This window comes from Podarcis melisellensis (assembly GCF_964234715.1).
Source record: "Podarcis melisellensis genome assembly, chromosome: 6".
Lineage (NCBI taxonomy): Eukaryota > Metazoa > Chordata > Lepidosauria > Squamata > Lacertidae > Podarcis > Podarcis melisellensis.
In genome coordinates, this window is record NC_138538.1 from 47,621,599 (window position 1) to 47,634,635 (window position 13,037).

The 13,037-nt window shown below is 43.7% G+C and overlaps 2 protein-coding genes across 5 annotated transcripts in view; one reads left to right on the forward strand and one right to left on the reverse strand.

Moving 5' to 3' along the window:
- The window catches only part of GNAT2 (G protein subunit alpha transducin 2), a 30,246-nt gene that overhangs the window by 15,984 nt on the left and 1,225 nt on the right, over nt 1-13,037 (reverse strand). The window contains exons 1-2 of one of the 4 annotated variants that reach the window (XM_081915410.1): nt 5,954-5,987; nt 139-361 (exon numbers count right to left, since the gene is read on the reverse strand). The exons of 1 other annotated variant lie outside the window; for it this stretch is intronic. In XM_081915410.1, coding sequence (XP_081771536.1) covers nt 139-256 — 118 coding nt within the window. In that variant the 5' untranslated portion in view covers nt 257-361; nt 5,954-5,987. Of the gene's footprint in view, nt 1-138; nt 362-5,953; nt 6,002-12,904; nt 13,036-13,037 lie in introns of those variants that run through there. 2 more of the 4 variants (XM_081915411.1, XM_081915412.1) reach the window with 2 other exon arrangements.
- The window catches only part of AMPD2 (adenosine monophosphate deaminase 2), a 48,147-nt gene continuing 47,918 nt past the window's right edge, over nt 12,809-13,037 (forward strand). The window contains exon 1 of the mRNA XM_081915384.1: nt 12,809-12,944. Coding sequence (XP_081771510.1) covers nt 12,935-12,944 — 10 coding nt within the window. The 5' untranslated portion in view covers nt 12,809-12,934. The remainder of the gene's footprint in view (nt 12,945-13,037) is intronic.

A 13,037-nucleotide genomic window follows, 5' to 3' on the forward strand; every position in this document is an offset into this window, starting at 1 on the left:
TTTCCCTTTGGAATTCTTCACTCGGAAACGTGTGATAGTATAGGAAGCCCTGGAGAGAGCTGCCTTCTCATTTTGCTTGCCAGTGGTGTGTTCCCCTTGCAGCCCACCCCTTACAAGATCTCATTACGGCCCACCTACCGAGCAGTAGCAGCTTGACTGTCTTTGCCTCTTTATCTGCATCCTCCTGTAGCTTCTTTTCCAGTTCTTTGGACCTCTTGGCAAGTTCCTTATCCTCTGCACTTGCTCCACTCCCCATCTCACCGTCTCCTTCTTCCTCTCCTTCCTCCTCCTCCCTCCGTTGGTTCCTGAAGCCCCTCTAGCTCTTCGGTTTGTTCCAGCTCTTCAGATTGGTTGACTCACCCTTTTCCGGGTGGAGGAGATGAAAAAGACCAAAATGAAAGTATCTTACGCGGAATCCTCCAGGGTGATGAAGAAGGTATTCCACGGAGCTGCCTTAGCTCCGCAGCTGCAAGCGGCAAGGCAGCTGGTCCAAGACTGCTAAGAAGGTAGCATCAGAGTTCTTCACCTTGCTCTGTGCTCTTTTCCCCTCCCCCCACTCCCTGCTAAGTCTTCATGGGTAACCCAATTTTGTTACGGTGGATTTGAGGGCTTTTTATCTCGCCATGTGACCTGGGGAATCCAATTATAAAAGCCCAAGATGGCAAAGATTAATGACTGGCAAAGCAGAACATTGAACCCAAGCTGTGGCGCCGTGTGGTGTAGGGGAAGATGCTTATGCAACACGAGGATGTAACATAGTGGCTCCCCCAGTGAGAAGAGGCTACGACGTTTGGGGATTTTTAGTTTAGAAAAATAGGTGAGTGAGGAGCAGGCGACAGAAAGGATAGAGGTGCATAAAGTGGTACATGGTACAGAGAAAATGGATGTGGATGAGCATTCCTGCCTCTCTTATAATATTGGAACCTAAGGCCATCCAATTAAGTTGAATGTGGGGAGATTCAGGACAGATAAATGGACATAATTAAAACTATGGAGTTCACCGCCACCCTCCATAAGGTGTAAGGATGACCACCAACTTCAATGGGATATGACATGAAAAATAAGGCTATCAATGGCTGTGGGTCATGATAGCTCTGTATTCCACTTTCAGTATTGGAGGTGCGTGTTTCTCAATAGCTGCTGCCAAGGAACACAAGTAGGAGTGAGCTATTCCACTCCTGCTTCTGAGCTTCCTTTTCACATCTGGTTGGCCACTGTGTGAAGCAGAAGGCCTGCCTTCAATGGGCCTTTGTTCTGATCAAACAGGGCTACTCTTACGATTGGATGCTAACAGCTTTCTCTACCTATGTACTAGGCAAGGATATTTAATTCCCAAAGGAGGCCTCATAGTCAGCTCCTCCCCTTGGAGGCCTGTTGGGGGATTAATTAATAAACTAATAGTTATTATTCATTCAATTTATATTCCAAATGCTCAGAGCTGATCATCACCATCAGTTTATTTGTATGCCATTTTCTCACAAAATTGTGCCCAAAGTGGTTCATAACATATTGGGTGAACAAATATAGCCATTCTCATTTTCTCTCTCTCTCTCTCTCTCTCTCTCTCTCTCTCTCTCTCTCTCTCTCTCTCTCACACACACACACACACACACACACACAATTAGAAATATAACACTAATAAATAATTACCAAAAAATCAATCCACACAAGTTTGTATAAAATAATACAAAGTAACCTAATTTAACAGCTTAAAACTAACCAGAAATTTAAAATGTAGTATACAAAGCACCCACACACTCCAGGTGGATCTTTTCTCAATAGTTTGGACCCAGTCTGATGGGGAAGGTGGCTTAAGAATTGGTTGAGGCCCAAATGTACAAGCTAGTCTCATTTTGGCAGCTACAACCCAGTAAACTTAATAACATATATCCCCAACAGGTGCCGCCCAGGGACTGACCATGGATATGGCATCGCTGAAATGCATGTGTAATTAGATGCAGCTATTTCTGTTCCTTTACTGCTCTTCTCCCCCACACAGTCAGGAAGAGTACAGAATTCTGACACCAGCATTCTCTCGCTCACCAAGGAAAAGGTGGCAGAGCTTCCTCCTTCCCAACACGATGGGAATAGCAGGAGGACCATGCCTATGCAACAACATCTTCAAGGAATGCTTTGATGCTTTTCACATGAACTGCCCCAAAGCCTGGCTTTGCCATCATCAGAGCTTGTGAAAATGTGAGGTGACCCCCCCCCCACACACACAGTGGCACAATGGCCAAAATAGATGGGAAGATGGTGGGCTTCTGGGTTTTGTTTGCTTTTCTGTTTGCATGGAGGAAAGGAAATGAACACTCGTCTCAGTCGTAGAAGCAACCATCAGCCATTGAAACGGGTATATCCCTTGTGCACAGTTTCTGGGCATTAGGGCTGGGATAAACGAAGAACAAAATGCACTCCTCTCTTTCCTTTTCCCTCTGTGCAGCCCTGGCTCTTCTGAGGAATAAGATAATTCACGGAGGTGGGGAACGAGTGAGTTTAATCCTTAAGCGCTGGCAAGCAGAATCGCACCCGCTAATCATGCTTCTCTCCATCCTGCTACTTAAGCTCTTTAAACTGCTGGCTTTGCTCACAAAATCCTCCCCCCACCTCCTGCAGCAAACTCCTACATCTTGGGAGTTTTGCAGTTCTAGAAGGATCAGGAGATCTCTGTGCGCACTCTCTCTGTGTGCGCTGGGCCAATGCCTGTTGGAGGAGGCCTTCTTAATGCTCCCAGTCTGATAACCCCACTGACAGGTGTTCTCCCCAGCCACTTTCCCCACAACCCTATACTCCACCCCCCCCTTCTGTTACATACCCTCCTAACATTTCTTAGATGAAAATAGGGACATTCTGTCCTACGTCAGGAAGCCTCATTCTCACTGAACACATTGTCTGTCTGTCACTGAATATTATTTTCAATTAGTTGGACGCATGCCCTGGAAGGTGATTTGGCTGAGCACTTACAAATGCACTGCTGATGTCCACTTATTTCATAGAACCTTTGTGCTAATGGAGTCTTAGTATATGTTGCCAATTGACTAGTACGGTATAACTGAATACTAGCAGCCCCAGCATTACTCAGGAATTCCAAGAAACAAAAAGGTCATTGCAGTTTTGAAATCAGTACTTAAAACCCACACAGTTTTGAAAGGTTCATGCTGCCATTTCGATTCAAAACACCATCCAATTGTATCCGGGGTATAAATGTTGTTGTTGTTGGTCTTCTTCTCCTCCTCCTCCTCCTCCTCTCTCCTCCTCCTCCTTCTCCTCCTCCTCTTCTTCTTCTTCTCGAAACATAGACAAAAGCCTGTTCCTTGATCTCAGGACAGGAATAATCGTGCAAAATCTGGTTACACTATCTTAAGAGGTGCACAACAAACAAATAACTTTCTAAAATAATGTAGATAGATAATAAAATGTTTGCTTTGAGTCATTTGATCTTAAGTAGTTATAGGAAGAAGGGCATGTTTATAAGATAGATCAGAGAGGCTAGGGAATGGAGCCGCATGAGCCATAAGCTTTAGGATTACTATATTGGAAAAAGTGAGGGATTTGTTCCACATTAAGCCAGGCTTCCCCAACCTGGTGCCCTTCATATGTTTTTGGCTGCAAAACGCAGAGCATGCTGCCTGGGACTGATGGGAGTTATAGTCCAAAACAGATGGGTGCCCATCTGCATCTAAAGGCATATTGTGTTGCTTCAGCAACACACAGATCTTCCTTTCTGAATCAGGAAAAAGATAGTAATATGATGTGTATCCCATCTGGGCCACTAATTGTTATATTCACCTAGCCCACAATTAGAGTCTGGAATTAGATGTTCATAGAAACATAGAGTTGGAAGGGGACCCGAGGGTCACGTTTTATGTTTTATTATGTTTTATATATTCTGTAAGTCACCCAGAGTGGCTGGGGAAACCCAGCCAGGTGGGCGGGGTAGTAGTAGTATAGTAGTAGTAGTAGTAGTAGTAGTAGTAATAATAATAATAATAATAATAATAATAATAATAATAATAATAATAATAATAATAAATCTAGTCTAATCTCCTGAAATGCAGGAATCTCAACTAAAGCATCTATTACAGATAGCCATCCAACCTCTGCTTGGTTTTTTTTTTTATTTCTTTGGAGGTTCTGCAAAGAAAATCCTAGCCATTTTTTGGTTGAGACGTGGGGAGAAGAAGGGAAACAGCGGCACCACTATCTGTGCAGGTATGTTTTCCCTACATCCTTTAGTTTAGCAGATACTGCATTGCCATTGGATAGAGAGGGAGTAATGGAGACTGCTATATATAGTCAGGGCACAGTTTGATGAAGCTGAAAAACCTTTAGGCTTCTGCATAAGATTTAGGTCACATCCACATGAGTATATCTGTTGAAATTAATGGACCTGAGTTAGTTAGGTCCATTGATTTCAATGGGTCTCCTCTGAGTAGGACCAGCACTGGATACACCCCAATACATTTGAAGCACTCTTATGCCACTTTAACAGGCCTGGTCTCCCCAAAGTTATAGTTTGTTAAGGGTGCTGAGAGTAGGAGACCCCCTCATAAAGCTGCAATTTCCAGAATTCTTTGAGAGAAGCCATGCCTGTGAGTGCTCAAAATTTATGACATGCACAGGAAAATCTGGCATCCATTGGCTGCAGGCTGCAGCAACTTTTACTTGGACCAGAATTCTTTGAAGCCCAGACAAATTCTCTTCCTATAAGTCTTATCATTTTGCTCATTTTAGAACTGCAGCTGCTGCTTTTTAAAGGGCTGAAACTATTCATGGGCTATTATAGCAGTTTCTCCCAGGTTTCAGATTAGCGTGTTCCCAGTACCAAGTGCTGGAAGATAAGATCTGATTTCAGATATTACTTCAAGTGTGGACCCACTAGACAGTCTTGTACGTATGAGGATCTGAAAGCCTCAATTTCTGTATTTTTAAAAAATGGGAACGGTGATCCCATCTTCTGGGTTGCTGTGGAGAACAACACTGCAATATGAGCTCCTCTGAACCTGAGAGATGGGGCGAGTTGTAAATCTGCAAACACACTATGGCTTTATAGCACTTTCAAACCACATTTCCTGCCCTCCCCCCAAGAATTCTGTGCACCGTATAAATGGTCCCTGGGGATTGTAACATTATGAGGGGTAAACTACAGTGCCCAGAATTCTTTGAGGGGCGAAATATCCTTTGAATCGTGCTTTTTTTCTTTCTTTAATCAACAAACAATTTGATGGAAAGACAGTGTGGGTGGTGATCAGTGTGGTGTAGTAGTTAAGAGCAGTGGACTTGTAATCTGGTGAACCGGGTTTGATTCCCTGCTCCTCCACATGCAGCTGCTGGGTGACCTTGGGCCAGTCACACTTCTTTGAAGTCTCTCTGCCCCACTCACCTCACAAAGTGTTTGTTGTGGGGGAGGAAGGGAAAGGAGAATGTTAGCCGCTTTGAGACTCCTGAAGGGGAGTGATAAACCGGGATATCAAATCCAAACTCCTCTTCTTCTTCTTCTTCTTCTTCTTCTTCTTCTTCTTCTTCTTCTTCTTCTTCTTCTTCTTCTTCTTCTTCTTCTTCTTCCTCCTCTTCTTCTTCTTCTTCTTCTTCTTCTTCTTCTTCTTCTTCTGGGGGATAACTGTTTGTGACCTTGGACAGATCATGTTGCCTCCTCTGCTGGAAAAAGGGAGATTTTTTTGCAGAATCCTCTTCCTGACTACAAACGCAAAAACAATAGATCGGAGGATGGTAAATGTTGCCAGGTGAGGTGTGGAGAACAGCTTGGCTGGGAAACCAAGGTGTACAGAAGGGTGTGCTCTACATTAGGCCTGTTTTGTGATCTAGCGATGGCTCAGTCCCCAGCTTTTTCTCCCCATGTGTAGCACATGCTCACCTCCCAGCTGCGGATTATTCTACAGTTTCGTTCTAGCTTCTGTATATTCCAGTCGCCATTCAGTTATTGTTATCTTACCTGCTCCCCTGGTTTTGCTGTAGAGTCAGTCTGTCACCAGGCCTTGAGAAGAGCCACATGTTGGTGAGCATGTGGAATTCCCTTTGCTCAGAGCTGGCGTTCTAAAAATACCCCGTTCTCAGTCCAAGGATTAAAGTGATTTCACAAGCAATTGCCTGAAACAGGTTTCTAATCCTGACACTGAAATTTGTTTGTCTTAATTTATGGACCTTGCTTAGCCTCCCGTGATTTCTGTGAGGGGCGGAGACCGAAATAGGTAAGGAGAAAATAACTGGTAGCAGTAAACACAAAGGCAGACGGAGCATTAGCGTGGAGTTGTGTGGTTGTGAAGCCTCCTAAATACATGGATGAAAAATAAACATTAATAAATATTTTAACTCTGAATAATAATAATAATAATAATAATAATAATAATAATACTTTATTATTTATACCCTGCCCATCTGGCTGGGTTTCTCCAGCCACTCTGCATGGCTCCCAACAGAACAATAATAATAATAACAAAGCGATAAAACATCAAACATTAAAACAGCTTCCCTAAACAGGGTTGCCTTCATATATCTTCTAAAAGTCAGATAGTTGTTTATTTCCTTGACATCTGATGGGAGGGCGTTCCACAGGGTGGGCACCACCACCGAGAAGGCCCTCTGCCTGGTTCCCTGTAACCCCACATCTTGCAGTGACAGAACCACCAGAAGGCCCTCAGAGCTGGACCTCAGTGTCCGGGCTGAACGATGGGGGAGGAGACACTCCTTCAGGTATACTGGGTGGAGGCTGTTTACTGTTTTAAAGGTCAGCACCAACACTTTGAATTGTTCCTGGAAATGTACTGGGAGCCAATGTAGGTCTTTCAGGACTGGTGTTATGTGGTCTCGGCAGCCACTCTCAGTTACTAGTCTAAGCTGCTGCTTTCTGGATTAGTTGTAGTTTCCAGGTCACCTTCAAAGTCTGTACCAACAGTCCTCTATTTTGAAGGGCAGTCAAGAGGACAGCCCTCTATTTGAGGGTGTCCCAAGTCTGGTTTAAAGAGAAGGAATGAAAAGGGAGAGCAGAAGTTGCCCATCAACACTTAGCATCTCCTGGTCATCAGACTAAACAGGCACAGCAGGGTGTCTTCCCCATTATGACAAGAAGTATTGTATTTCTATTTAAATTATAGTAATTATTTTTAAATTTGCACATAAACATATGCAAATATTATACAGATTGGGGTCTTCTTTTTTTAAAGGATGCATATCTTCTTCTTTTTGGTGGTGCCGAACTCAAACTGTCCTTGAAATGTTTATCAGCCAGGTCGGGGCTCAAGTTGATGGGAGAGACCTCTTTCATTGCCTATTTGCCCTGATACCTAAAAATGGAACCTCACTAATTGGAGGGAAGACTGCTGCGTGCTGGGTGTCTCAGAAGATGATAAAATAGTGAATAGTAATATTTGCATCTGCAAATGCATTTTTGTATCTTAATTGTCAAGATTCGGTCAAAACTTATTCAATAGTTTTGTACCTTATCCTTTACAAATGCTTCCTAACTGGGTTTAAGAAGTTTGTGGGAAGAGCGAATACATTTTATTCTGTTTGTTTTCTAAATTAATCCTCCTTTGGGCTGGGAACTTGAGGAGAGACATACCTAGTCTCCCTTGTAGCTTTGCCTAGGAGCTACATAGCAACCTCACCACATTTGCTGCAGATGTTTATACACATACACACAGAGGGAGAGGGATCTTCCACATTATTGCTCAATATAAACTTTCCAGTCTTGAGGAGACAGACAAACCACTAAGGGGACAAGTGTCACTTCAGGCAAGGTCTTTCCTGAATCTCAACAGTAAGGAGCCATCCCATTCCAAAACAACAGTTCTCCTCATCTCCCACCTACCCCATATCCTCCTCTTCCTCCTCTTTAAGGAGATTGGGAATCCTTTCCTCCATCCCTCTCCAAAGCACCCTTTTCTAGAGGATTATTTGCCAGTCCCTGTGCTTCCATGCAAACATGCAGCCACACAGTGCCCCTTCCTGCGTCTTCGCATGGCAGCTCTGCCCAGGAGTGCCAACTTGAATAAAATACTTATCAATTACAAGACATGGCACCCCCCCCCCCACAAACATAATTGATTACAAGACGTGGCACATAAGCCTAGCTCCATGAGTAGTGAATGTGTGTGTTATAAGATTTTAGCACTCTACAAATGCAATGCTCCAGTTAATCATGTCTTCCTAGGTAGATGCTTCAAGGAAATACCCTCTAGCCCCGACTGGTGGTTAACCTTAGGCAGGAGAACCTAGAAATTGCTAGCTATCTGCAGGGATGAGTCTGTATTCCTCATTTTCCAAGGAAAGGTAGAGTGCATAAAGGTGAAAGATGCAGAAGCAGGAAATGAACAAATATGTTCTTTCTTAATAGCAGCCAAAGTTTTAATTGCACAGAACTTTTGAAAGGCAGAAGCCCCAGCAATGAAAGAAGGGAAGATATTGGAAGTACTGTAGCTGTAGATCAAACTAGCAAAGCTAATTTACTGGATTTTAAAAAGGTGGTAGAATTAAGGAGGTTTTGAGACAAATTATTTTGAAAGTATAAAAATCATTATAGTAACAACAATATAGGTTGAGGGAATTTTAACTGGACAAAATTAATAAATGCCTAAGAACTGATATTATATTTGTAGATGTAAAATGTGATGTACAGTACTTAAAAGCTACTTGACAGAAGAAATGTCTTGTCCTGTGCATGAAATTGAGAATGTGAGCATATTGAAAATATATGACTTGTAATATTTTGAATTTATATTGAAATAAATGAAAACACAAAAAGGTGGCAACCCGCCAAAGAAGCATTTGGGCTCTTGGCTGGTCTGGTTTGCTGACCAGGACAGGGTTAATCCTCCCCCTCTCATTTGAAGGCAAGCAGAACTGGTTGCACCTGTGATGCAATCCAGCAGATATTTTGCAACCTCCTGACCATGAAACTGATGCTAAATTAATTTTCCTTTAGCTTTGTACCTTACTGTCCAGATCTGATAAGATTTGCTGGAGCCAATCAGAACCAGTGTCGAGAACAACATTCTGAACAATAGGATCTTCGCTAGAACAGAGAAAGTGTGCTAGTGCCTTTTAAGTTCACCTGTAGCTTGAAAAACAGAAAGATTTGTGCTTCCCCTATCTGACATGCTCTCTTGAGGACTATGAGTCCTGGTGTTCTTAAGTGCATAAGGAGGAGGGTGCGATAAAACACAATAATAACAACTGGAAACATTTATTCTAGTGAGAGAACCAGTGCTGGTTGTTAGAGGGTGCCATTTAAAAAAAACACAGACATTCATTTTATAGATTTTGTAAAATTTATTAAATTTCTGTACCACCCTTCATCCGAGAATCACAGAGAAATTCACAACATAAAAATACATAACAAGCAAAAACAATATCCCACCCATTTAAAAGGCCATAGATTGTTTAGTTAGCCAAATACCTGGGAGAAGAGGAATATTTCTGCCTGGCATCTAAATAGTGAAACATAGGTTTATGTATAAATATATTAGGTTGGATTCAACACTAGCAGAAGCCAGCACTAGCAGAAGCCAGCATAACAACTCCTTCTAGTATAATGGGACTCCTCTTCTTCCTCTCCTCCCTATACCCCTGTGCCCTCTCCAAACCTGCTTGGGTCAGAAGAACCTCCAAAATGACAAGCAGGGGAGGAGGGAGCTCATTTCATCTGGCAAACATAAATGCTTGGGCTGACAGAACAACTGCCTTAGCATGGTGCTGATTTCCACCGGTAGATTTCCAGATTAGTGCCAAAATACATAGGTCCTAGTTCACACACGTACATGGGACAAGAGTGGTTAAGCCACCCACAACAGTTTTTGTATACTACAGAGGTGGGAAAACTTTTTGGTCTGATGGCCAGATATTTATCTATCCCAACTCAGCAGGCCAACTCTGATGGGTGGGTTGCCCCACGAACCTGTTAAAGTTGGCCCTTGGTTGTGAAGGGGGTAGGGGGTAGAGACACTGCCCAAGTTTTGTGCTTTCCGCAGTGGAATCTCTACCTTCCCCTCACTGAATGTTGCGTTTGACATCAGGGGTAGAACAGGTGGGTGTAGTTTCAGGAAAAGGGCATGAATGGGGCCAAATGGGGACCCTTAATGGACCAAGTCTGACCCGCAGGCCAGAGGTACCTCACCATGTGTAAACCTGCATGGGAAATATCCTTTTGGATGACATTTTTCTGGCCTTTTAAAGTAAAAAATAACCTTCAAAGCAAACTGGTCTATTTACGTTTGCAGCTATGTTGGTCCATTAGTGAGTTTAAAAAAACAGGAAAGGACACATTAACTTGCTTAGGACCAATCAAAAGATTATAAAATAGTCAGGAAGCTCTGTAGGACCCTTTCTGAGGCTGGGTGTTTAAAAATAGCAAAAAAAAGCAGGCATAATGGAAAACACCTAAGGTGAGCCATTATGCAATTCCAGAAATGTAGAAAATGTTATTTCAGAACGAAAATAGAAACTTTTATTTCATGACTCATGAGACTGTGGTATGCTGTGTTACAAGTTTTTCTAGGGCTTACAAAAAATGAGGCCTTAGGAAGTCAGCTGATGAGGGGCACATCATATGTGGAAATTGTTCAGTTTGGTTGTGTATTTTTAAAAATGTGTTATTGTTTATGACAGCTTATGTTGCAGTCATGCATTTTTTTCATGTTGTAAGCTGCCTTGAGCATGGTTTGAACTGTGGAAAGGTGGCATACAAATAAATTATGTATGTATGTAGGACAAATATATTAGAGTGGCATTCAACCAAATTTTACTTCCAGTTTCTGAGGCACAGTAGATCCACTGAAATTCATGAACAAAATTATTCATTTCAATATATCTACTCTGCATAAAACTTACGTTGACTACTATCCTTAAACTCCAGATTGCATGTTGCACAGTATAACTTTTGATAATATTCACTGTGACATGCATGATTTAGGGAGCGCTGCAGAGCAATTCACACGCTGTGTGGATGCCTGCACAAGATGTGGAGAACACTGGGTTATGAGGCCAAGGATTACTAGGAAACACAAAGATACAAATTCTTTTTTCCCCTATGAAAGAAAGAAAATGCCCACATGCGTAAACATGCAAGTTTTATGAAAACTAAAAGCGCAAAACATTTTAAAATGAAACCAGATGCTATTGTGTTTATTACATTTTAATGCCAAAGCTGTATCTGTGATTTCATTACTTGGTCACTCTCCCATGGAATCTTTATTGTCCTTGATATCATTGAATAAATATTAATTATTGTCTAAATACAGGGGATTTATTTCTAAGTATGATTATGATTGCAGCTTGATTCTGCCTTTGTTTGGGGTTGTACATGTCCTCTAAATCCCTCCCCACTCCCTTATTTCATTCGGTACTCTGGGGCAGGAGGACGGTAATCCAGGTGCTATGTTAAGCAAGACATGTTGTTGTGGATTAATTCAGAATGAAAAGGAGCTGTTATTCAAGATGAATGATGTCCCTATGACTAAAAGGGAAGGGCACCAACACTTAATTTATCACAACACTAACTCCACTATTTTTAAAATGCCAGGAAACTTTGCTGTTGAGAAGCCCTGCCGGGGAGGACTGCACACTTCACTTTCCGGAGGGACAGCGGTTTGTTGCAGCAAAAACAAGAAGTCTCGTGGCACTTTAAAAGATCAACCAACTTATTCTGGCATTAGCTCAGAAGCCACCTCATCAGATGTGTGAAGTGTTACCCAGAGTCATAGGTTATATATACAAATGGTGAAGGGATTCTAAACTGCGAGGTCAGATGAAAATGAAATGCGGCAAGTACAGAAGGGAATCTAACACTGGCGATTGGGTAAACCGTTGTTGATGATAAATCAAGCATCCTGGCACTGGATGAGCTAATGAATAAATAAAGCGTGTGTGCACGTGACTGAACTTTATCCTGACTCAAGTCACAGTTGTTATCGCAGAACCTCTCAAAGAACTGCAATTCGGCGCTTTCAGGTCACAGTTTCCCTTCTCAATTCCTTCGTTCAAGAGGTCAGTTTCAAGAAGCACACACCATGCATTGTGTTAAGTTGTGGGTGAACATATCAGACAACACAGCGATTCTTTAAACAGCTCTTGTTTATTTACAGGCCAGAACAGAACTGAAGGGTTCAGCCAGCCTGCTTATATAGAGCACCACTAGAACACAACAGTAACCATTTTCTGTAACTATCCAATCACTGAACGTCACTTTCAATCCCTTATTTGCATATGTGGACCTGAGTGAAAACTATCTACAGTAACCCCCTGCTGGCCCAGGGTGAGAACTTCAGTACACCTTGAAAGGACAGCACTTCCCCCCAAAGAACCCCGGGAACTGTAGTTGGCCAAGGGTGGCTGGGAGATGTAGCGCTTTGGGGGAGAAACTACAGTTCCCAGGATTCTTTGTGCGTGTGGGGGGTGGGGTGTGTGGCACATTTCGCGCCCTTTCTTGACGCGCGGCTGACTTCTAGTTACACCGCCGCAAGATGGAGGCACTTCCACAAGTCGGATGAAACTCCTTTGTTCGGCGCCGCCGCCGCCGGCCACGGGGCGGAGCTTGGGCCGCCCTACCTGTGCGCCACGATTTGACTTTGCAATGCCGGCATGCCCAGTGGGTGTAGCATCTTCACTTCTGCTCTTATATAATGCGGCTGCTTCTCCTCGGGGCCAGTGACAGCAGCACCTTCCCCGCCAGCGCTCGGCCGCCCTGAAGCCCTCAGCCGGGCCAAAGTAGTTCCTCGGGCGGACCTCTCAGAAAGAAGCCGAGCACTTGCTCCGGGGTGGGACTTTGGGCCAGGAAGTGCTCGCGAAACGCCCCCGCTCCCAGGGGCTGCCAGGGGCCGGCTTCCTCTCCAGCTGCGGGGCGGCGGCGGCGGCTCGGCAAAAGGAAACTCCCCCCTCCGTTTCCCGGTACCAGCCGCCCGACGCCTCCGCAGGGGCCGCGATGGCTTCAGGTAGGACGACGCCTTCGCCGTGGCAAAGCGAGGGCTTTTCCGCGCCGCCGTCAAAGCACGAACCGCGAACTGCTGCCCCGCAGACCCTCCTCC